The 26,128-nt window shown below is 37.8% G+C and overlaps 1 protein-coding gene across 1 annotated transcript in view; it reads left to right on the forward strand.

The window, feature by feature from the left end:
- LOC133991875 (pro-neuregulin-3, membrane-bound isoform) overlaps positions 1–26,128 on the forward strand; it is a 469,463-nt gene that overhangs the window by 426,496 nt on the left and 16,839 nt on the right. The window contains exons 7-8 of the mRNA XM_062430470.1: positions 11,653–11,779; positions 24,928–25,043. Coding sequence (XP_062286454.1) covers positions 11,653–11,779; positions 24,928–25,043 — 243 coding nt within the window. The remainder of the gene's footprint in view (positions 1–11,652; positions 11,780–24,927; positions 25,044–26,128) is intronic.

Below are 26,128 nucleotides of genomic sequence, written 5' to 3' on the forward strand. Positions count from 1 at the left end.
CCCTGTAATATAATGATGTGAGTGAGTGAGCAGCCTGACAACAAGATAATCGGATCAAGGCATGATGGACAGGCGCTTTCAATGAATCCATAATTGAGTCAGGGAACTAGGTTGTTCAGTAGAGAAGATGCATACAGATCAGGAGGAAGTGTCCATGCAAATCTGATCGACCTGAATGAAGATAAAGTCAAAGGTTTTCCCACACTTCGGGGAGAAAAATAGCCAGACAAAAATGCAGTTAAATGGAAATGCATCAGATTTGATACTTGCCGGATGTCCACCAGACGTGAAAGATCCATTTTAAATACTGTTTCTAAGGCACCATCAGGAAACCTTTGAACAAATCTACAACCCATACAATGTGCAAAAACCAATATCTGCCTCTGTAGTTAAAGGGAACACATCATGCTTTTTGTGATTTTCTATAATTACATTATGATGTTGGATGTCTATGTTAAACATACTCAAAGTTACAAAACTTGAGGTGAACATATGCTATTAAAAATACTGCCTGAAAGTCAAAAATCAGGGCTCCAGCCTGATCAAAATGCTCCATATGCAAAGTTACCTCTACGTCACAATGAAACTGACATTATATCTTCTGCACGCCAACAAACATCCATAATAATAATCTTTGTTGTTAAGGTTGTTCCATATATTGTTCACGTTGTCCACTCACATATTTTAGATCAGATTTTGGCTTAAACACTTACAGATGTATGTTGAGAAGAGTCCACTTTGAGTAAAGAACAAGAAAAATAAGTGAAATCTGATTACTGCCAGAAGTCTGCAAAGGAGCAGCTTTGGATAGATAACCAATCAGAACAGAGTGGGCTTACTAGTACTGTTAAAACTGCCTGTTTATAACAGAGGCTGAACTGAAGGGCTGCATAAAGGGTCAGTGTAAGATAAATAAGGATTTTTATGAACCATAAATCATGCACAGTGTAGCCTCAGAATAAAAATTCAGACCTGAAAATGTGGATGATACATTAAAGCGAGGCACAGGGGCAACTCAATGTGCTTTACATACAAACTAAATATCAGGGGATGATTAAACAGCAACAATTGGAAACATTAAAACACAGTTAAAACAAGAAAACTCAATTATAATAAAAAAGAAAACAAAGTACAGAAAAATAGAAAGAAAGAAAACAAAAATCTTGACTAAAATAAAGCATAAAATATGAGATTGCAGCATAAAACAATTATTTGCTTTAAAATCATTAAAAGAACAAACAGTGCAAATGAATGATTAAAATTTAAAGAGCTCAATCATAAGCACATGAAAAGGGAGTTTAGGGTGCTGCATCTGCATCTGACCTACAGGAAATGTTAAATGTGGATAGTTTGTGATGTTATAAGTGGAAATTAGTGATAAATCAGAGCAAAACTTAAAATACTACAAATACTACAATAACTTTTCAGAAAGAAAGATAATGAAGGAATGACCCAAAGAAATAGTTTTGACCGCTAGATGCTCCAAAGTTTTCTCCAGTTAAATTAGCACAAAATTGAAGTCATTGTTTTTGGGATGACTGTGAAGAAGAATGCCAATGAACAGAAAAACTTAAAGTCTATGCTCACATTAACAGTCTGTCCCTGAAGAGTTAAATCAAGCTAGAAACCTCACCGTCATCCTGGATTCAGCATTAAATTTCAGTAGTCACGTCAAAATCTATTACAAAATCAGCTTTCTACTACCTCAAAAAATATCACAGGGATCAGGTACTTTATGTCAAAACAAGATCTAAAGAAGCTTTTACATGCTTTTATCTCTACCAGACTAGAGTGCTGCTATGGACTGTTCACAGGTTTGTCTAACACAGCAATCAGACACATTCAGCTGAGCCAGAATGCTGCAGCCAATGTTGTAAGAAGATTGCAGCAGCGGTTCATTGAAAAAAGCTCCAAAAAAAGTTCACCCGGTTCTCAGATCACTCACTTCACTGATGACAAGTTTCTTAAAGAATCGATTTCGCAATACTACAAGACTATACCGCTTGTCCATAAATCACTGAAAGGTTCAGGTCAAAGATACACATCAGATCTCCTGACTCAGTATGAACCCTGCAGACCTGGATTAGTGGTTTTTCCCAGAGTCTAAAACTAAATATGGTCAAGCTGCCTTTACCTTCTATGCTGCTCATATGTAGAAAAAACTAGAACCAGAAGAATTAAGATTTGAGCATAGACTGTATATAAGAAATGGACGTAACATCCATGACATCACCCATTGGTTTGTGGACTGCTGCTCGGAGGCCAATAGTTTCCGATCTGAGCAGCGCCATCTTGAACATTGCTGGTGCATGCCGGGAAAAATAAAAACATGGATTCTACTTATATGGGCATCAGGAGGAGCATGAGGCGCCCTCCTGAACCTGTGAACCAATCAACCTGTCAATCATGACGTAGCCACGCCCTAATGCATACCCTGCTTTATCGTCACATATAAAATCAGGGAGGCCAAAATGTCCCAAATGAACATCATACTGCATTGAAGAAGGCTTTAAACTAGCGATTGAGACCATAAACACATTTTGAAAACGTTTACTGAGGTTAGAAATCAAGTGAGAAGTTGGTGAATTCTCCATTGACTTGTATAGAGACGGAAGTCCTTTTGACACCAAAACGGTCGCCCCCTGGTGGCCTTTTGATAGAATGCAGTTTTAAATTACTTCCACGTTGGCCTCATTTCAGAGGACCGGAACTCCCCGCCTGGATTTGAGACAATACCTTTAAATCCACGCTAAAAACCTACCTGTTTACCATTGCTTGTAATGAAATATATTTGTTTGCTTGCTTTTGCTTGTCTTTTTTGCTTGTGTACTCTGAGAAGTACTTTGTCTTTCAGTATGAAATGTGCTTTATAAATAAATTGGCATTGCCTTGCCTACATATACCTAACTTTATGATGCACATGTCTCCCCCATACTGAACTATGCTGCAGGAGTGTGGAGCTTTTATGAATCTAAAACTATAGACACCAAACAGAATAGAGCTATACTACATTTGAGGGTTCATAGATTTGCTCCGATTCCAGCAATTCAGGAAGATATGGGTTTAGTACCAGCGTCTGCACAACAGAAATGAGACATGATTCATCTGTAGAACTGTTTAACCAAAACGGCAGATGACAGAATAAATAAGAGTCGTATTTATCAATTCACACAGTTCTCCGTGGGCACAAGAGCTTTACTCAGTTTTTGAGGAGGTGGATATGCTTTGTATCTACAGGAATAATCTGTGCTGTAATTTTAACACCATCAAAAAATATGATTTCACTAAATATCTGAAGAAAAACGGTTTTGGAAAGAGCCAACATTAAGGACATATGTGTATCTCTAACAGTATTTTGGCCCTGAAGCACATGATACATATTGTGTATCTAGAAGCCAGAAGAAACAGATTGTGTGAACTGTGATTTTGAGCGAAGTAGGAAAAGTGAGTCCCATTTTCTTTTGTACGGTGCAAAGTATGATTTCATAAGAAGTTTACTGTGCTATGACATAACTCGACAAAATCCTGAAATATTATTCTGGTGTTCAGACCAGGCGGGGAGTTCGGGTCCTCTGAAATGATGCGAACGTGGAAGTGACTTAAAACTGCATTCTATCAAAAGGCCACCAGGGGGCGACCGTCAATGGAGAATTCACCAACTTCTCACTTGATTTCTAACCTCAGTAAACGTTTTCAAAATGTGTTTATGGTCTCAATCGCTAGTTTAAAGCCTTCTTCAATGCAGTATGATGTTCATTTGGGACATTTTGGCCTCCCTGATTTTATATGTGATGATAAAGCAGGGTATGCATTAGGGCGTGGCTACATCGTGATTGACAGGTTGATTGGTTCAAAGGTTCAGGAGGGCGCCTCTTGCTCCTCCTGATGCCCATATTAGTAGAATCCTTCTTTTTTTTTACCCAGCATGCACCTGAAATTTTCAAGATGGCGCTGCTCAGATTCGATATTATTCGCTTCCAAGCAGCAGTCCACAAACCAATGGGTGACGTCACGGATGTTACGTCCATTTTATATACAGTCTATGGTTCAGATTAGCAAAAACTGGAATTGCTGTTTAAATTTGATGTGTTTAAGTCTGCTAAGTCTTATCTCAAAAGCCTTGAAAAGAAGAGATGCATTGTTTAATTAGTATTTATTTTAAATGTTTAATAATGTGCAATAAGGTGAATGATGCTTCAGTGGTTTCTTTATTTTCTTTCTCTGTTGTTGGACCTGGCTCATTTCAATTTATGGCATCTCTTAAGCTCATGTGGGCTTGGCATACAATTTATATATATATATATGCATGACACAATAATTCAATTTCATTCATTCCTTTTCTATTCATAGCCTCAAATTTAAGGACACTAAAGTAGGTTAATGATTTTTAAACATGCAAGCAACCAAAGCCGATGATTACCCTCGTGTGGACAAGGCTGAGCATCACCAGGGACGATACCAAGTGTGTGCTGATGGTGGAGCTATCTGCAGATTTAAGACTTCAGTTCAAAGGCTTTCACATCAAATATTAGATTTTGTAAACTTTATGTTAATTGTGCAATTACCTTCGGACACCCCCAATTTGATGCGCTGCCTTCTTAAGGGTCACAACTCCTATGATGATGATCATCTGATGTGGATTTAAACACCTTTAGATTAAAGCAGAGCGTGAGATCTTCACCCTCAGTGATCATAAAGTATTTGAAACACTGTGATTATCTCTTTCACAAGTTCAAAGATTCACACAACCTCATAATCAGTCGCGTTTCCCTTTTTTTCAGTACATGGGGGCATGAAGTGAATGAGGAAGATGTGAAGTCAGGCGTCTGTGCTGATGTGTATTATATAACACAATAAGCTGAAATAGTTACATTTAGTGTTTCTATAGACTCTTTTTATATAGAGATAAAGAAGATCCTTATCTGTAGCTTTTATACAGAGCAGTGAGGTGAAAGAAAGGTGCAGCATTCCCACCTAGAACAGGCTTTATTATTATTATTTATTATATAACACATCTAAACTTTCTGTGTTGTATAGCGATTCATGCAAGATGATAAATAACACATCTCTCGACAAAAAAGTGCTTTGTTTTGATTGAATCCAAAGCATATGCTCCCATCATAAAGAGCAAGAAAAAAAACCCTTCTCACGATAAAGCACTAAATAAACAACTTGATTGTACCAAGGACTTACAGGAAATAAGTTTAGATGAGAAGAAGAAGTGTTTCCAGGAATAGTGTGTTAGTGTTGTGCACCGAATGTCACAGCCTTCTTCTTCTAAGAAAAGTGCGACGGAGGTGAAGAGAATAGAAGCTTTGCCATGAGGCTGTTTGTAAACACCTCATTACATCGCTGTCATTCAGCCGAGAGTTTCAAAGACAGGAACAGGAAAAGCTTCATCGGCTGTATCTGATAATAACGAGCATTAATCCGTGCAAAGACAGAACGGCGTCGTTTGGTGACGGAGGGATTTGGTGCGTTTTCATCCAGGTCAGTGTGATCGCACACGCTTGGGTAACAGCTGTTGTAATAATTAAGATGATGTAATGTACACTGGTCAGAAAAAACCAAGAACAGCTTCCGCAGATGAACGAGACAAATCAGATTACAGATTACCTTCTGCTTCCACCAGGTCTAATTATGCTATTTCCTCTGACATGGTGTTTTTGAGTCAACTCCATGCAATATTAGTTTGCTGTTCAATTACTGCACAGCCATTCAAGTCAAGTCAAACACACATCTGTAAATATCTTAACTAAAATCATTCAATGTTGTCAAGTTGCATCGTATTAACTTAGCTTTTAACTACAGTTGAGGGAGAAGGCAAGGCAAGAAAAGGCAGTTTTATTTATATAGCACATTACATACACAGTGGCAACTCAATGTGCTTTATACATAAAACAAACATTTAACCGAAAAAATTGGAAATAAAAAAAACATAAAAACATGCAATTTGAGAAATTAAAATAAAACCCAATAATAGTAAACACATACATACACCCCCCCCCCCCACACACACACACACACACACACACACACACACACACGCGCGCGCACACACACACTAATAATAAAAACAAAGTACAGAAACATAGAAAAAGAGAGAAATAAAATACCATAATAGAGCATTAAATATAAGGTTGCAGTATAAAATAATGAATTGCTTTAAAATCATTAAAAGGACATAGAGTACAAATGAAAGATTCAAATTTAAAGTGCTTTGAAAGAGCTGAAGAGAAGATGATTAAGTATAGGTGAAAAACTCCTTCTTAGTACTCCGTCTAAAGAGTTATTTGTGGATGACCATCGAAAATGGGCATAAACCATGTACAGCATATACTCTGGATAAGAACGATATATCTAGTATATTATGAATATTTAGACGAATTAAGAAGGATATCGGTCTATCATTGTTGTACCTTGACTTATTTGTATATTGTAGCTATATTTAGGCAAGGCAGCTTTATTTATAGTATATAGTGCATTTCATACACAGGGGTAGCTCAATGTGCTTTACATAAAAACAAAATATTAAACAGTCAAAATTGGAAACATTAAATTCATACAATTAAAAACAAGAAAACAGGTAAAGAAAAATAAAAAGAGAGCAAGAAAACAAAAAAGCTAGGCTAAAATAGAGCATAAAATATTTACTTGCTTTAAAATTATTAAAATAACATTCAGTGGAAATGAAAGATTCAAATATAAACATGAAGGGAGAAACGTTTTTAACCTGGATTTTAAAAATATTCACATCCAGGATATTATGAATATTTTGAAGAATTAAGAAGGATATAAGCCTATAATATTAGACTTTTGACTTATTTGTGTATTGTAGTTATATTTAGGTAATTCTGTCCGATCCTTTTACTTTGACGCTTCCTGTCTGAAACACTGTGAGGACTCTCAGTCATCCAGGTCAGTGTTTATCCAAAGGTGTTGAGTCAAGAGCCGCTGGCCTTGTTGTAGAGTCTTGAAAACGTTTCCTCCTCTCATCCAAAAGGCTTCTCCAGTTCTGATTAACTGGTGGGGAAGTCCTCTGTGTTTAACCTCCGTGGGGTCAAGAATCTACAAGTCCAGCTTCTGTTAACTCAACGATTTTGGAGTCTGAAATACTGCAAATTGCTCTGGAAAAGTTCTCTAGTGAAAAATGTTTGTATTTCACACTACCAACTCGGAAACAAGTCCACTCCTGAAAAACAACAGTATTGGTCATATATTTAAATGCCTGAATTAATGATAATAATAATAATAATAATAATACATTGTATTTATAAAGCACTTTACATTTGCAAAACAAAACTCAAAGGGTCTGATTTACTAAAGGTTTGCGTGTGTAGAAACGTGTGCAAACTTGACATTACCCGCAAAACAATGTGCAAGCTGATCTACTAACGCAGCGCACTGAGGTTTGCATCTTTCAACTGTGCAAGATAGTACGCGCTGTCCATTTAGTACGTTAATAATGAATATGTAATATTAGTAGTTTACCGTAATGAATGTAATATTAGGCGTTTACCGTAATGAATTTAATATTAGTAGTTTACCGTAATGAATGTAATATTAGTAGTTTACCGTAATCAATGTAATATTAGTAGTTTACCGTAATGAATGTAATATTAGTAGTTTACCATAATGAATGTAATATTAATAGTTTACCATAATGAATGTAATATTAGTAGTTTACATAATGAATGTAATATTAGTAGTTTACCGTAATGAATGTAATATTAGTAGTTTACCGTAATGAATATGTAATATTAGTAGTTTACCGTAATGAATGTAATATTAGTAGTTTACCGTAATGATTGTAATATTAGTAGTTTACCGTAATGAATGTAATATTAGTAGTTTACCGTAATGAATGTAATATTAGTAGTTTACCGTAATGAATGTAATATTAGTAGTTTACCGTAATGAATATGTAATATTGGTAGTTTACCGTAATGAATGTAATATTAGTAGTTTACCGTAATGAATGTAATATTAATAGTTTACCTTAATGAATGTAATATTAGTAGTTTACCGTAATGAATGTAATATTAGTAGTTTACCGTAATGAATGTAATATAAATAGTTTACCTTAATGAATGTAATATTAGTAGTTTGCCATAATGAATGTAATATTAATAGTTTACCATAATGAATGTAATATTAGTAGTTTACCGTAATGAATGTAATATTAGTAGTTTACGTAATGAATGTAATATCAGTAGTTTACCGTAATGAATGTAATATTAGTAGTTTACCATAATGAATGTAATATTAGTAGTTTACCATAATGAATGTAATATTAGTACGTTTGCCATAATGAATGTAATATTAGTAGTTTACCGTAATGAATGTAATATTAGTAGTTTACGTAATGAATGTTATATTAGTAGTTTACCATAATGAATGTTATATTAGTAGTTTACCGTAATGAATGTAATATTAGGCGTTTACCGTAATGAATGTAATATTAGTAGTTTACCGTAATGAATGTAATATTAGGCGTTTACCGTAATGAATGTAATATTAGTAGTTTACCGTAATGAATGTAATTTTAGGCGTTTACCGTAATGAATGTAATATTAGTAGTTTACCGTAATGAATGTAATATTAGTAGTTTACCATAATGAATGTAATATTAGGCGTTTACCGTAATGAATGTAATATTAGTAGTTTACCGTAATGAATGTAATATTAGGCGTTTACCGTAATGAATGTAATATTAGTAGTTTACCGTAATGAATGTAATATTAGGCGTTTACCGTAATGAATGTAATATTAGTAGTTTACGTAATGAATGTAATATTAGTAGTTTACCGTAATGAATGTAATATTAGTAGTTTACCGTAATGAATGTAATATTAGTAGTTTACCATAATGAATGTAATATTAGTAGTTTACCATAATGAATGTAATATTAGTAGTTTACCTTAATGAATGTAATATTAGTAGTTTACCGTAATGAATGTAATATTAGTAGTTTACCGTAATGAATGTAATATTAGTAGTTTACCGTAATGAATGTAATATTAGTAGTTTACCGTAATGAATGTAATATTAGTAGTTTACCGTAATGAATGTAATAATAGTAGTTTACCATAATGAATGTAATATTAGTAGTTTACCGTAATGAATGTAATATTAGTAGTTTACCGTAATGAATGTAATATTAGTAGTTTACCGTAATGAATGTAATATTAGTAGTTTACCGTAATGAATGTAATATTAGTAGTTTACCGTAATGAATGTAATATGAGGCGTTTTAACCCCAGTGTGCAAAATACAGGGAGGAAAAAATGCAAATATGTTATTTAGCACACGCATTGTGATTTACCAAACCTTAAGGTATTATTTCTGACGCTAACTGCGTCTATAAATAATACCTATGAAGGACAGGTATTAACCGGCTGTTACTATGGAAACGAGGAGACGGAGACACAATGACAGAATACACACAGGACGGAGTTTTTCCACCTGTGTTAATATTTGTGGAGTGGAATATTTGTGGTTTTACTAACAGCATTGACTTTTTCACTAATACTCTCCCATATGTGGGTTTTTCTGGTAATATTAGTTTTTGTTATAACTCAATATATTAGTTAACCTCTTCCACTAGAACCTGATCACATTTCATTTTGCGCTTGCAGCTTTCTGCTCGTCCAAACTCTCCATTAAGACACAAAACCCTCATTTAAATACTGCTGTCTGCACCTGTTGCACCTGTTTTCATTTACAGTTATTCTTAGTAGATCACCTGCAAAACGCACGCAAACAGCACGCACAATCTATTGCACTGTGCACGCAATTTAGTACCCACTATTTGGGACCTTAGTAAATCAGGCCCAAAGTGCTACAAGACAAACAAAACAATAAAAAAACATGAAACATCAGAAAATAATTAAAATACAAAAGATCTATCAAAAATAAATGTTGTAAGTCCTTTTTTTAAAAGTCTCAATAGAATCTTTCGGCCAAGCAAATTATTAGTGGTTTGTGTCAGAGATGAAGGCAAAGTACTGGGATGAAGAAGGGAGATGCAATCGTTTATATTATATTTCTTTGCCTAAACTTAACAGTGGCATTACAGATAAAAACATAAAATTAATCATTTCATGTATTGATCTACAAAAAGACTGTTAATTTAAGATATGAAGCCTTAGGGCGAGATCTTTTATATACTCAAGTCTGTATTTTTATTTCTCACACATCTGTCATTTCCATCCCTCATGCACGCTCACTCATAGTTCCCTTGCTGTCATTGCCTCGGGGCGTCAATTGAGACGTCAGCTATTATCATATCTGCTGGTTACCTCTAACCGATAACACAGAGACACACCTTCATTGTCAGCCAATCATCTCGTAGCTGTCTTTTTAAATATATATTCTCCCTCTCTGCCTTTAATGCTTTCATGTAACCGTTGCATGCATGTCCCTCCACTTCCCCATCACCACCCAGTCTTTGCAGATTCATCACTTCATCACTTCATCAACCTCATCAGCCTTATCAGTCACAGCAGAAGTCATCAGTCACCAGTGTCTGAACTCCATGGGGGGATTTATCTTGCTGCTGCTGCTCAGCTCAGGACTGATGTCCCTCAATTATAAAATCCTTCCTGTAGAGTCCAAGTACCGACGACTTAATCATCAATATCATTTGTATTATAATTATTTTTGCTTCTTCATTCAAGTGTGTCTCTCCCCTAATTGAAATTGAATCACAGTGAAAGAAGCAGTTGAGTTTTTGACTGGAATAGACAGCCTCATTGGGATTTCCACAGTCATTCTTTCATGTTAACCCTCCTGTTGTCCTCGAGTCAAGGAGGGAAGTTAGGAAGGGAGGAAGAAGGAAGGGAAAGGAGGGAGGAATGGAAGAAGAAGGAAGGAAAGGAGGGAGGAAGGGAGGGAGGAAGAAGGAAGGAAGGATGGAAGGGAGGGAGGAAGAAGGAAGGAAAGGAGGGAGCAAGAGAGGAAGAAGGAAGGAAGGATGGAAGGGAGGGAGGAAGAAGGAAGGAAAGGAGGGAGCAAGGGAGGAAGAAGGATGGAAGGATGGAAGGAAGGAAGAAGGAAGGAAAGGAGGAAGGAAGGGAGGAAGAAGGAAGGAAGGATGGAAGGGAGGAAGAAGGAAGGAAAGGAGGAAGGAAGGATGGAAGGGAGGAAGGAAGGAAGGAAAGGAGGGAGGAAGGAAGGAAGGAAATGAGTAAGGAGGGAGGGGAAAAAGGAAGGAAGGAAGGAAGGAAGGAAGGAAGGAAGGAAGGAAGGAAGGAAGGAAGGAAAGGAATGAAGGAAAGGAGTAAGGAGGGAAAAAGGAAGGAAGGAAGTGTGGAAGGAGGAGGGAGCAAAGAAAGAGGGAATGAAGGAAAGAATGAAGGATAAATTAAAGAAAGAGGAATGAAGGAAGGAAAGAAGGAAAGAAGGAACAGTCAAAAGAGATGGGGTCAATTTGACCCGGGAGGACGACAGGAGGGTTAAGGGTTAAACAAGTCATAACACACAAAGCTGTTTTTAACACTTTGTAATTTAATAATCTGTAAAATCGCGTAGTTTGACTGAAGTGAAAACCTGCAGACCTGCTGTTCTGCAGACGGTAAAGGACTGACTTTAATTTCGCTGACGGTGGTCAAAGTGCTCCTAAAATAAACTCCTGTTTTTCTTTCTCCGCAGGAGGCGCAGAGAGAAGCTCCAGATCCACCTGAAAGAGAGTCGCAGTCTGAAAAACTACACCACTAATTCCCATAACTCCCTCGATGGCAAGACGAGAAATCTCAACGCCAGCCTGCAAATGCATGAGGTGACTACTGCTGTGTTGTTGTTGTTGGGTTTTTTTTTTTTTTTCTCCTCCTTCTGCCTTCCCTTCAAAAGCTTCTGCTTCCTAGTCAAGGACACGGATATGTCTGTATACACCTGTAAAACAGTCTTCATGTGTCAAGGTGTTCCCATTTCTTTTTAAGATTTACTGTAAGATCTTATGTTCAGAAGACGGCATATCTTAGATGACATCAGCTTGAAGTAGTTGTGGTTAAATATATCAGCACGACTCCGAAGAGTGGGGTTTCATATATTGGCAAAAGCATCTGCAGTTGCTTCTACTGCTCATGTCAGCATAAAGATATAACTCCACCAAGAAAAACAAGCTGATAATGATTTTAATTATGCAGCCCATACATCAATGGAGAGAGTAGAAAGGAGTCCAGGATGTCTTGCATTGAAAAGGTTTATTTACTTGATCAAGGAGAAATGAGCGAATGATCAGTACACGTTATGTTCTGATGCTCCCTTCATATTCTGAAGTTTCTCTTCTCCGGGGTAAGACTTTAAATCACACAGATAATGCCCAAGGTTGAGCCATGCCCAAATATGGGCAGCACCAACACATCTACAATATACAGAATTTAATCTACTGGTCTATAGAAAAAACATTGCTTAGACCTCACTCAGGATCTTTGTCCTACATCCAACACTATATCAAACCTCTGACTCCAGTTACCTTTACCCCATTCAGGGAAAACAGTCAAAGACATATCTGACCTCGGTTGCTATAGCAACACTATCAGAATGCCTCCTGTTTTCCCCAAAAGGAGCAGACTCACTGCTTACCACTATCTCAAGGGGAGACAGTGTCTAAACCCAATATTTGGTGTGTGGCCTTGCTATGACCGCAAAGCCTAGTTTGACCCAGTGCATATTAGTTATGGAAAATTCCCTAACACAACCTTTATTGTTATTTTTAAGATTTCATACATGTGCTATTAGTTTATTTTTCACACATGCATAATCTTTTGTTATAAAAAAAAACCAACCTAAAGAGATCAGACATTTAAACTACACATATGTAACACCTCTGGAGTATTAGTACCTGTCACATTCATTACCCCCCCTGCAGTTTTTAGCTGCATACAAATCAGTTTGTATTCCCATCTCCACCTGGCTGCTTGCATGAGGCTCACAGGTCTTCGAGCGAGCAATTGTTCAGTGGTTTGGGGAGAGCGCGTCGCTGGCTAGCAATGTCATTCATCATCTTCTCACTGCTCTTTGTCACCGCATCTCTCCCAGATGTGCGGTTACTTTAATTTGAATGTCAGTCAAATCCACATCTTCAATTACCTTGGGAGAGTGCATGTGTGTATGTGTGTGCACCATTATGCATAATTTAGCTTTACTCTCCCTCCCTCCCTCCCTTTTTTCTTTTTTTTACAAGCTCATCATATAAGTAACCTATCTAATCTGTACACGTTTGACACGAGAGCATTATTAGATCAATTCTATGTTTCCTCCAAGGGCAATGCAACCATGATTTTAAATTTACAATGAAGCAGAGCACATGCATATACATCAGGGACTCTCTATCCATCATAAACACATAAACATATACAAGATGGATAATAAATCACTGGGTGAGACAAGCACAGAAATCCATAACCTGTGTAAGAGACCCAGTTTGCATAGAAGATAATCACAATTCAGTTGTGCAGTTTATTACACAGGAGATAATCAGTCCTTGGCCTAATTTGCAGCAAATGTCCTCATTTGGGCAACATCAGAAATAAACTGTAAAATGTCCTTTCATGAAAAATGCTGGCATCGATCTTTAGATACAGTATATTTTATATTTTAACATCCTTGCCAATGCAGGAAGTTGGGTGAAATTCTTCTGAAGTGTTGCAAAAGGGGTTGAAGGTGAAAAGTTGGGCATAAAAAAAGTGTTGTGACTTCGACCGACTCTTTCTGTCAAGAAGGGAAATCTTTCTCAGACCTTAACCAAGTTGTTTTGATGCTTAAATTTAACCAGAGCTTCAATCAATATTTTGACATTTTAGGAAATGTAGTTTCTTGTCGAATGTTGGATGACAAGATCGATAAAGCTCTCGTATTTGTCTGATAAATCTACAGGAAGCATCAAATTAGCTTAGCTTAGCTTAGCTTAGCTTAGCATACAGATTGGTAACTGGGGAGAAAATGCAATAACAAAATCTACACTCTGGCTATTAAAGCTAACTAATTAACACATTTCCCTTCAAGCTTTAAGGGTGTTTTACATCCATGTTTGGCAGCTGTCTGAGTCTCTGAGTCTGGCCTTCAGAATATGTTAAATGTGGTTAGATTGTGCTGTTATAAATGGACATTAGCAATTCATCAAAACACAAATAATACATTTCAGAAAGAAAAGCATGGAAAGAAGGACACAAAACATTATTTTTGGCTCAGTCTTTTTAGAATATGTTGGTGCATATAAATACTTGGGCTTCTTTCTTGATGAATTATGACTAATTAACACATTATGTCTCATTTGTTTAAATCCATACAAAGAGGTGTAAAAAACAGGAAGTTATGTTTGTTTATTTTACCAGGGTTTATATGCCTAACTGTTTCTTGGCAGTAACATTCTTTGAAGTCTTGTTGCCAAAAGACTTTTCATACAAATTAAACAAACAAGATACTAAAATATGTTGATTAGTGAGCTTTAGAGATGCTGATAGATGGATTATGTTACCTTTGGGCAGAGCCAGGCTATTTGTTTTACCCTTCTCTCCATTTTCTTTGTGCTAAAGCTAAGCTAACGGTTGTACAGTAGTGGTCAGGGTTGCTTTGTGAGGCATTGACAAAAGAGCCAAGTGTGAGGACTTGCCCAGCAGTGCGGTGTCCAAACCTCTGTTTAATATGATTCAGTGCCTAACATGAAACAACAGGTCACATAAGTACAAGGGGACTGAGCGGAGCAGGGCTGCAAAGACACTGTCGACTTTAATCTGGAGCTTAGACTTTAAAACATAAGAACATTCCCGCCTGTGGATCCTCCGCTTGAGTTTCGGTTCACAAAGGGTTCAGATATCTGAAATATAGCTCGGAGACAGAACGAACCAAGGCTTGAAAGTAATCTGTGAAATCTGGAAGTTTGTGAAGACGATGTGTCAGGTACGCCTGCCTGTATTACCTTCAAGTTGAGCAGGCTGCCAAGGACAAACAAACCGGCTCCACAAACCTACACGGATATAAAGGCGGATTGACGCAATGCAACCCTCAGTTTAGACCTTAGATTCCATGCACTTATTAAAGATTTAACATTATAAGGCTCTAAATGTAAGATTTATATTCAGAAACTGTGAGAAATGCATCATGATTCATTTCAATTTTGACTTAAATGTCAAAGCTGCTAAGAAAATATAAGAGGTGTCACTTTTTTCTGTTGTATGTGCAAATACAAAACCAATAAACTAAAAGGCCATTTGTGCACACTGTACTGTACATGGAAATGCATTCGTGTACATATCTGTCAACCTGAAAATTTAAACACACCACAGTAAAACAAATGGGTGACTGATATGTAGCAGGTCTGTTTGGTGAGCTGAGACCAATCACATTTATGTTCTCTTTTGCTCTTTATTGCTCCGCCTTTATTTTATTGATATTGAACTACTATGAGTGCATTCTCTCATCTAGAAAATCAACATATTTCCTAAAGGTTTAGCTCTTGTAGGGCTTTACTGCTCTTACCATAACATTGCTTTCTGCAGTTCTCAGAATGGGAAGTCAGTAGGAGGAAATGTTCAAACCAACATCTTCTTTCAGCTCGAGATCTTCATTCAAACTCTTAATAATAATAATAATAATAATAATAATGATAATAACTTTATTTGTAAGGCACCTTTAATATAAAACATGCAAGTCAAAAGGCTTTGCCACAAATTAAATTACATGCAACAAGTGCCTTATATCAACACCTAAGATGGAAAATAAAGCCCACTTGATATTGATGAAGGGGTGGCTGTGGCTCAAGAGGTAGAGCGGTCGTCCTCCAATTGGAAGATTGGCGGTTCGATTCCCGGCTCCTCCAGTCTACATGTCCTTGGGCAAGACACTTAACCCTTAACCCCAACCTCCTGTTGCTGTGCCAACGGTGTATGAATGCAAGTGAATGGTTAGCTTTCTCCTGATGTGCAGGTTGGCACCCTGCGTGGTAGCTGCCTGCCATCAGTTTATGAATGTGTGTGAATGAGGTGAATGAGTTGTAGTGTAAAGCGCTTTGAGTGGTCGAAAAGACTAGAAAGGCGCTATATAAGTACAGTCCATTTACCATTAGTAGTACACATATTTCAATGGTGGTATTTGACACATAATAAGAAAAAGTCTGACGTTATTTCGCCATGTGTACACAGTCGATAAATTCTCTCGTAGGTTTTTGAAGCCATAAGCAAAAAGAACATCCCTTTTTTCCCAAAAGACACAAACTCACCACAGTTTTGATTAACTGTAATAAGCCTCTTGCAGCTAAACCCGTAAATGTCTTCCTATGGGTTTAACCTCACTGTGGGGGGTAAATAACACCCGTAGTGGTGATGTGGATGTTAAAAAAATACACTTCTACCACCTACCATCCACTGACCTCAGCACCCATGTAACATAAAATAAACCAACCTGACATTAATAATAAAAATAAGATCCTTTAAAGTGTAAATAGTATATAGCAATTAATACATAAATAAGTCACTGTACTTTAAGTTTTAAGCTTTATAATAGATAGTGAATTTGGTCAGTGTGCCAAGTTGAATATTTGAAGCATGTATATCAAAATATTCAGTCACGCCTCCTTTAATTCAGAACATAAAATCTGTAGTTATAGTTTTTGAGTTATTTGTAACACAAAGCTGAAATCTTTCAACACATACATGCCTCAATACTTACTTAACATTATGTAAATACACACAGAGTTCTGCATACAACATCATATCCAGCCTCTCGTGCTGCAAACTACAGTGAAAAAAGTTTTCTTTCTTCTTTCTCGGCCAGACTAGTCGTACACGAGTTTCCAGGCAGTGGAAACTTGCACAGGTGTTTGCCTGATTAGACTTCCTTCTCCTTCTGCTTCTACATGTTGACTTTGTACAGCATCTCCCACTGCATTTTATTGGGAAAACACACATATCTAGTTATCATTAAATTGATGTTGTTGGCATAATTATACATGTTCTGTCCCCAACAGGACATTGTTTTTTCTATAGTTTAGTTTGTCTCCTCCGGTGTTGGTGTGTTGTGTTGGTAGTGTGTGCCTTTGGGAGTCTGATCTTTGCACCATGTGACTCATTAAGGAGGTGCATAACAAACAGGACAGCCATAGGACTGCACATGCTGTTGCAGTCTGCTTCAATCTGCAGCGTTCCATGCCTTTGGTGTCATTCTCGGTGTGTCGGGTGATGATTGAGGTGTTGTTCTTTCGCCTAAGTTTGATGTTAAATATGTAATATGTTTTGGTGATTGTGCTTGTTTTTTCAGTTTCACCCTTCTTTCTGTCAATAAACTGACATTCAACGAGCTCAGTCTCCAGTGCTTGACGGAGGAAGGTGTTTAGCTGATTGTCATTTTGCACAGGGTTACATCCACATGGGACAAAACAATACAGATAAAAAGAGAGAGGCAGCTTTCTTTGCAATCTGCTCTTTCATTCAGCAAATTTGGGTCTGTTTTCCACAAAAACAAGACTCATCTAAATCTACTCCTTTTTGCTCATCTACAAATCCAGAATCTGTCAACATGCATTGTTTTCATAGGCTTAACAGCTGTAAGTCAACTGAAGACATCTAGTTTCCACAACTGGCTCCAGATGTTTTTGTAATGTCACATAGTTATGCTCATACTGTATGTGCCGATGTTTCTTTCCTCTTTCAGGAGATAATGTGAAAAAAGTAACTATACACAAAATACAGTTTTAGTAGTATTTTAATAACCATAACTAAAGTAGGTCTCCTCCCAATAAGAGAAGAGGATTTAAAATACAATGAGATTACAAAATAGAATCACATTAAACTAAAACCATTTTTAAAAGTTGTCCTTTAGCTCCTATTTTACTAATTACTCTATTAGCACTGGCTCATGAATTACTGATTATTGTTTACCGACTCTACAGAATGTATTGTTCAGGAAAAACAAAGCTGATCTTTAGTGTATAAATGTTGCTTTTAAATCTCGTTTTATTTATTTATTTCATTTCTACGAAAAGCCTTCGGGAAACTTACATGCAAATTATTTCTATTTGTTTATTTTGTGAGCCCGTGCAAACAGAATCACATTGATTTCTGTCTGCAGGCATTCAATTACCGACATTTCTGAACGCACTGCAACAAGGATAGGGTCAGTGGTGTTTTAAGAGCATGAACACATACACACACACACACACACACACACACACACACACACACACACATACACACACAATAGCACAACAGGCTTATGTTGAATTTCCCTCCGTCTCTGTCACTACTATTGATTCACCATTTCATCTTACCGTATCTAACTTTAAATTAGATTTGTACTTTTCATTGTTCGGTTTAAGCAGGTGTGCTAGTAGATGAATACCTTTGCATATTCAGGTAGGTCATACAAAGGCAGCACTGACTAGTTATACACAACGAGCACCTCTAATTAGCACTGCGGGGCCCCTTTGTTGGAAGTATTTGATTAAGCAATGAACTAAAGAGTGGCTCTGAGTGAGACAGTCTTTCTCTCTATCAATCAGGTTTCATTACCCTATCATGAATTCCACAGGTGTGCCACCGAGTCTGTCTGTCATTGTGGGAGCACATAATTAAAACTGCTCTGTCTCTGTCATGAACAAGACCTTGGTGAGCCTGTTTCACTTCAACCTCTAATACTACAGTGTGTGTGTGTGTGTGTGTAGCTGTGTGCATGCATGTGTGTGGGTGGTTGTGTGTTTACAATGCTGTAAAGCTGCGTTATTAATGCCAGCATCTCTGCACAAATCATAAAAACCATCTCCTGGTTCTCTCCAGATAGTATGTCAGTGTTTTAAAAAAAATAAAAAAAACCCTCACTGCCAGAGGCATGCAGAGTATGCTAGTGCCTATACCAGAGATTACAACATCCATTATCGAACACACACACACACACATATATATATCCATTAATATATGCCATTACATCCTCTCTTTGCACCACAAATGTCCAAACTGAGGCAGGAGGTCACCGTCAGAGGATGATTACTTCTACCGGTTGAATCTGTGCATGTTTATGGAGCTAAAGAGCTAAAGAGCAGTTCCTTTTGCCTGCAACTGTGCAAAGGAAAACATTACATTTATATTGATGACCTCGAGAAACTAGTCAGTGTTGCTGTATGACACCTCCTCCTCATGAAGCCTTTCTAAAGCTTCAATCTGTTTTCAAAGAGAAACAAAATGGTTGCTGAGCTACACAGTGTCAGCATGAACGAACCGGAGGCACTTCAGAGCTCTTTGTTGGTGTGTAACGGATAAATAAGTTAAACACAAATCTTTGCCTTTTGTTTCGGCTGTAAAAACCAAAGCGTTGTAAAGCCAAAAACGAACTTTGACACTCCTCTCTGTTAAGACAAGCAGCGCCAATTGTACCGTACCATGAATAAATTAAAAAGCACATCTAAGCGTTAACAGATCCTCCTCTGTTTGAATTATTGGAGTTCACTCTCTTAGGTTGCTAGCGTAAATGTTCCACTGTTGAAAATTCATATCTTTTTTTTTCCTTTTATCAAAGGCTGAGAAAAGAGCAACTGGTTCACTGGAAGCTTCTGTATCAATTAGCAGCTCCACTGTGAGCGGTGTCAGAACATCAGAGAGTGAGAAATGATGACAGAAATATTTTAGCAGTCAGACCGCAGACAGAGATGCAACAGGGTGTGATGTTGGGTCTAACTCATCGCTCCTTTAAACATATTTGATCTGCGTTATATTAATAATTTATCTCTAAAAAGAGACGATAGAGGACAGAAGATCCCTTCAGACCTGACTTATACGCCTAGTAAGTTTGGTAAATCTCAAATTTGAGAGACTAAAACTAAACCTAGCTGTGACAAAATAATTTAGCTAACTGAAATAAAAATAATGGGCTAGTTCCAGTAGGTGGCAGCATAGCGGACACCAACTGCCGCATAACACTCAAGAAGAAGATGCTTGACATGCAATTTATGATTTTCTAGAAAGAAGAAGAAGAAGAAGAAGAAGTTGTTCCAGATAGAAAACGTTACAACCCAATGAGGGAATAATTTGACTTCGACCCCGCAGTAAATACAAGTGAAAGTGTCGTGATGAAGAATGATGGGAATATTTGTCAGATGCAGCTATAAAGGAAAATTCCCACTAATCTGAAAGTCCACCTTTTCAAATCTCTCACATAGAAGTAGGAGACAGCTAAATTGAGTTTTAAAAGTCATATCAGCAACGTTAAAAAGATAGTTTTTTTATAATTTAAATTACATGGCAAGAATCAGACCCAACACCTTTCTTTGGAAGATGCTAAGAAACGGACTCATGCATTAGTTTTTTTTCCTGCTTTTCTGCTTCAGTGAAGATCTATAAACAGTATAAATTTAAGCTCCAAAAGAAAGTATGTCAAAGCTTTATTAGTACAAATTAGCCTCCAAACCTCCGAATAGTCACATTACCATGGCAGCATGTGTGCCACTAATGAGGCTGGTGTCCTGTAACGGCGGCCTCAGAAGGGATTGCGTCAGTGACAACCTTGTTAGTCAGACATCAAACTAGAAAGTTGGTACTGAGAAAAAAAGCCATAAAAGTACATCAGGAGCAAAGCGTTTCACAAAAATAGGTCTCTCTTACCTCGTGTTACAAAAGTCTACAAGAAACTGTCTAGACGATGCCGAGATAATGTCGAGGAAAGAAAAACTGTCATCGTCAGTTAGATATAAAAAACGTTAGATTTGGTTTTTGTGGTAGATAAGGAATCAAACCAGCGCTATTCTTCTCACATCTTTTTTATGCTTTTAAAGTATAAAACCCAAAATACTTCCTTGCTTTGTCCTGAGTTCTTTTGAGGAGTTCACAGCAGATCTTTTTGCCGCAGTGGAAAAACTGAATGAGTCTGCTTTTGTCGAGCGCATTGTGAAGCTCAGAATCAAAAAGAGCTGCTTTGTTTCATTGCATATTGTCTCTCCAGGGACGGGGGCGAACATGAAGAGAGAGTTTAACCCTCCTGTTGTCCTCGAGTCAAGGAAGGAAGGATGGAAAGGGGAAAGAAGGATGGGAGGGAGGAAGGAAGGAAGGAAGGAAGGAAGGAAGGAAGGTAGGAAGAAGGAAGGAAAGGAGGGAGGGAGGAAGGAAGAAGGAAGGAAAAGAGGGAGGAAGGAAGGAAGGGAGGAAGAAGGAAGGAAATGAGGGAGGGAGGAAGGAAGAAGGAAGGAAAGGAGGGAGGAAGGAAGGCAGGAAAGAAAAGAAGGAAGGAAGGAAAGAAGGACGGAGGAAAGAAGGAAGGAAGGAAGGTCGGAGGGAGGGAGGAAAGAAGGAAGGAGGGAGGGAGGGAGGGAGGGAGGGAGGGAGGGAGAAAGGAAGGAAAGAAAGAAGGAGGGAGGGAGGAAGAAGGAAGGAAAGGAGGGAGGGAGGAAGGAAGAAGGAAGGAAAGGAGGGAGGAAGGAAGACAGGAAAGAAAAGAAGGAAGGAAGGAAAGAAGGACGGAGGAAAGAAGGAAGGAAGGAAGGAAGGAGGGAGGGAGAAAGGGAGAAAGGAAGGAAGAAAGGGGGATGGAGGAAGGAAAGAAGGAACATACAGGGTCAATTTGACCCGGGAGGACGACACAAAGGTTAAAGGGAGAACCTGGGACCTACAGTACATAGCACCACAGTAGTGCTGATTTAGATATTGTGTCATGAAGGCTAAAGGAAGGAAGGAGGGAGAGAGAGAGAGAGAGAAGGGACAAAGGAGGGATCGATGTGGATGAGAAAGAGATTCAAAGGGGGATGGAGAGCAATAAAGAGAAGATGCATTTCTTAACACATTAAAGGACAGGTGATAAATTCGGGCAGAAACCTCCGAAGCAACTTGTTCAATCCAAGCCACCAAAAAAGACAAAACTAGCTAAATAGCATGTACGCTTTTCAGTGTAGAACACGATGAACCACACTGTCAATCATTGCTATAGAGTTTGCATCGACTTATTTTTAGTCTAAAGAAAAACTTTGTACATGAGACAGCTTCACAAAGATGTAATGTGACACCCATGCATACTGTATAAAAGGGAATCTTAAATACTGGGTGCTGTTGAACATAATTCACAGTCTCTATAAGTGTTTAAATTCTGATTATTTTTCTTTTGATATCACACAGCACAAAGACGCACTGAGAGCTTAATTACATACATTTACTAATCAACCTTTCCCTCTGTGATGAATCCAGGCTTTGAAAGGACTTTTTTTTAATGAATACTTTCATGCTATTTTTGCCTTATTTGATGCAGATGACACTTACAGAAGAGATAGCACAAGACAGCAGGAATAATATGCAATAATAGGTGTGAGGCAGATGTAAATTATATCCATGCATACTTTAAAGTAAAGGCTCTTGCCACAGTTTACTTTAAAGATTTTACATTATTTAGGGCTGAGGAGCATTTACTTTAATACTAAATATAATTAAGTGATGATAAGTTAATTAAGTCGGTGCTAGTTAAAGGAGGAATTCCTTATGTGGTTATGTGGCTCCTTGAAATTACATTTATATACAACTCAACTGCAAGAGCGAATAGATTTTGGCAGCGTAACACCCAGGCGGGGAGTTCGGGTCCTCTGAAATGATGCCAACGCGGAAGTAACTTAAAACTGCAATCTATCAAAAGGCCACCAGGGGGCGACCGTTTTGGTGTCAAAAGGACTTCCGTCTCTATACAAGTCAATGGAGAATTCACCAACTTCTCACTTGATTTCTAACCTCAGTAAACGTTTTCAAAATGTGTTTATGGTCTCAATCGCTAGTTTAAAGCCTTCTTCAATGCAGTATGATGTTCATTTGGGACATTTTGGCCTCCCTGATTTTATATTTGACGATAAAGCAGGGTATGCATTAGGGCGTGGCTACGTCGTGATTGACAGGTTGATTGGTTCACAGGTTCAGGGGGGCGCCTCATGCTCCTCCTGATGCCCATATAAGTAGAATCCGTGTTTTTATTTTTCCCAGCATGCACCTGAAATGTTCAAGATGGCGCTGCTCAGATCTGATACTATTTGCCTCCGAGCTGCAGTCCACAAACCAATGGGTGACGTCACGGATGTTACGTCCATTTCTTATATACAGTCTATGGTAACACCACTTGAATTACGATGTCTGTCAACATAATAAGACGGGACGTAGTAATATTGTAAATTAACAAATATGACGAGAGAGTGTTGACATTTTTAAAAGCAAACTTAAGACTTACCTTATTAATTTGGCTTTCAATTGAATTTTATTTATTCATTAATCTGCCTTTTATTTTCTATTTTATCCTGTTTTACTACTTGGACAATTCTTTAAATTTTATTTTATTGTTTTCTTCTTCATAACTTCTCCCCTAACCTCTTTATGTCTCATTTTACCTCTTTATTTTTGCTGTTTTACTCATAACATCTCCAGTATTACTCATTTTATTCTATAATGACTTTATTTTATTCTTTCCTTTCGTTTATTTTTAATATTTTATTCATCTTTTATTAGCTATTTATTTCACTTATTTGTAATGCTACTAAACTAACAGACCAATAATCTCTAATCTCTCCTAAGTATCTCTTTTTTTGCGGCTTAGCTGTCGCATATTAAGCCATTACGAGCAGGTCTGGTCCTGAGTGATACTGCCACCCGGCATTGATGCGAGAAGATTTGTGACACGACTGCAAAAGCCTTTGTGCTGTTGATCTTATCAAACTATCAGCAGCCTCCCTCCGCTCTCCACAAAGGAGAATCTACCTAGAATCCTAGAAAAGGCGAAAGTGATGTTGAGTAAGGTGGGAAAAGGTAGAAATAGATGTAACGTGACTCTATTCAGACTCTGACAATCGGCTCCAGGAATCGAGACAGCAGACACTCCCAGCCCCGAGGCTCTCGATGTGTGAGAAAGAGCTGTGGGGGGGGGGGGGGGGGTTGACAGAAAGACAGAAGAGATCTAAGAAATGTCAATATACCGCAGCTTTGGGAAGGAGGAGAAACTTTTATTCTCAATGGGAACACTTTATATCAGCGTGACGTGAAAAATCCAAGTACCACACCTTCCCATTCTCTTAAAAAATGTGCTGTAGTGTAAAATTTTGGTGATAATAACTAACAATGAACAATGTTGTATCTGCTAAAAGGGTACTTGATTGTTGACTATTATTTGCTGGAGATTTTCAAATTTGAAGGCATTATGTTAAACGAAGAAGGTGTATGTGATTCTGCAGTTATTGAGTGAATAAGTACCTTATAATCAAATAAGCATGAAAGCCACAATATATGTGATTATATATACCACACTTTTATATTATTATTAGCATTAGTACTATAGAAAATAATGCAGTAATAAGAGTAATTGGGTAATATTGAACTTAAAGAAATCTGTGATAAACATTGCCCACACAGCTAATACCAGCTGTGGAGGATAGGGGGCAGCACCCAGTAAGTGGAAAAATACAGAACTGGAGGCCGAGAATGATGTAATCCAAAATCCCCCTATAGCGAAACACCTGCTAGCATAGAAACGGAAGGAGTAGCCATAAAAGGTGGTTGAAGGCGTCTTTAGGACAGGTGCCAAGAACGTGAGTACATGTTGGGGGCGGAAAGAAGCGGATTGGTTGAAACTCACTCCACCGAGGGAGGGGGGGTCGAAACTTTTCTGCAAGGGTCAGCAATATAGACAGTATAAAAAAGACCCCAGGTTTTAGCTCTTTGTGTCATTTATGCATAGATTCTGTCTGTGTATGTTGGCTCCGGGTATTGCTGTCGACAATAAAACTCTAACTGCATTCAGCTGGACGACTCCTGGTGACTTTTTGGAACTTCAGACATTCTCCGAACGACGAAATACTGAGTGATTTAGAGACGACGGTGTCCAAACTTTTGACTGGTGCTGTTGCATGTCTATAAAACATCATTAGCAGTGATTGCATGAAGGATTATTCACATACTGACTTTTTCTGCCCTTTCTTGTTTATTTCAGCAGTACTGCAAACGCTCCTCTCAGTCTCGCCAAGGCAATGTTTGCGAGTCCAGCTTTGCACACTGCAACATCACCACCACAGCAGCCAACAGCTCCAGAGGAACGGCAAAACATCACAGGTATGATATTTAAAAGCACTTCAGTTAACAGTGAATAGATTGTGTTTAGTCTATTAACCCCTTACATACTGGTCAGGGTCAGATTTACATTTTAAAACTGTAAAAACACCCTAAACACATTTTAAACGCTTTTAGCCTAATTTTTCCAATCATGAGTCCTCTCCTCCTCTCTTTCCTCTCTTTCCTCTCTTTCCTCTCCATAAACAGACACTAACTCTCCTCCTCTCTTTCCTCTCTTTCCTCTCTTTCCTCTCCATGAACAGACACTAACCCTCCTCTCTTTCCTCTCTTTCTTCTCTTTCCTCTCCATGAACAGACACTAACCCTCCTCTCTTTCCTCTCTTTCCTCTCCATGAACAGACACTAACTCTCCTCCTCTGTTTCCTCTCTTTTCTCTCTTTCCTCTCCATGAACAGACACTAACTCTCCTCCTCTCTTTCCTCTCTTTCCTCTCCATAAACAGACACTAACTCTCCTCCTTTCTTTCCTCTCTTTTCTCTCTTTCCTCTCCATGAACAGACACTAACTCTCCTCCTCTCTTTCCTCTCTTTCCTCTCCATGAACAGACACTAACCCTCCTCTCTTTCCTCTCTTTCCTCTTTTTCCTCCCTTTCCTCTCTTTCCTCTCTTTCCTCTCCATGAACAGACACTAACTCTCCTCCTTTCTTTCCTCTCTTTCCTCTCCATGAACATTTCTTTTAGCCTAACTTTTCCAATCATGAACCACAGTATACAAAGATGGAAATATAAAATGTTTGTGCAGCTGATTTTTTTCTATATACAAATGCACAATTTTGATATGAAACATGTTGTATTCATCATATTATATAAAATATTCTCCTGGACCATAAAATAATCCTTTTTTCCATAAGATTAATGACTGATTGGTCTAATTATGAGTCAGAATATGAACAGTATGTGAGGGTTAAAGATATATCTCTGGTGATTTTTATATATTTTTCTCATTGTCAAGAATCTTATTTGCAGAACCAAACCAACAATAAATTGAAGTGTGTATCGCCAAAGTCTGAAACATAATATTCCTCTGTGCTGTTAGACCTCTGTTGTTATCTAAAAAAACCTGT

This window comes from Scomber scombrus, chromosome 12 (assembly GCF_963691925.1).
Source record: "Scomber scombrus chromosome 12, fScoSco1.1, whole genome shotgun sequence".
NCBI lineage: Eukaryota > Metazoa > Chordata > Actinopteri > Scombriformes > Scombridae > Scomber > Scomber scombrus.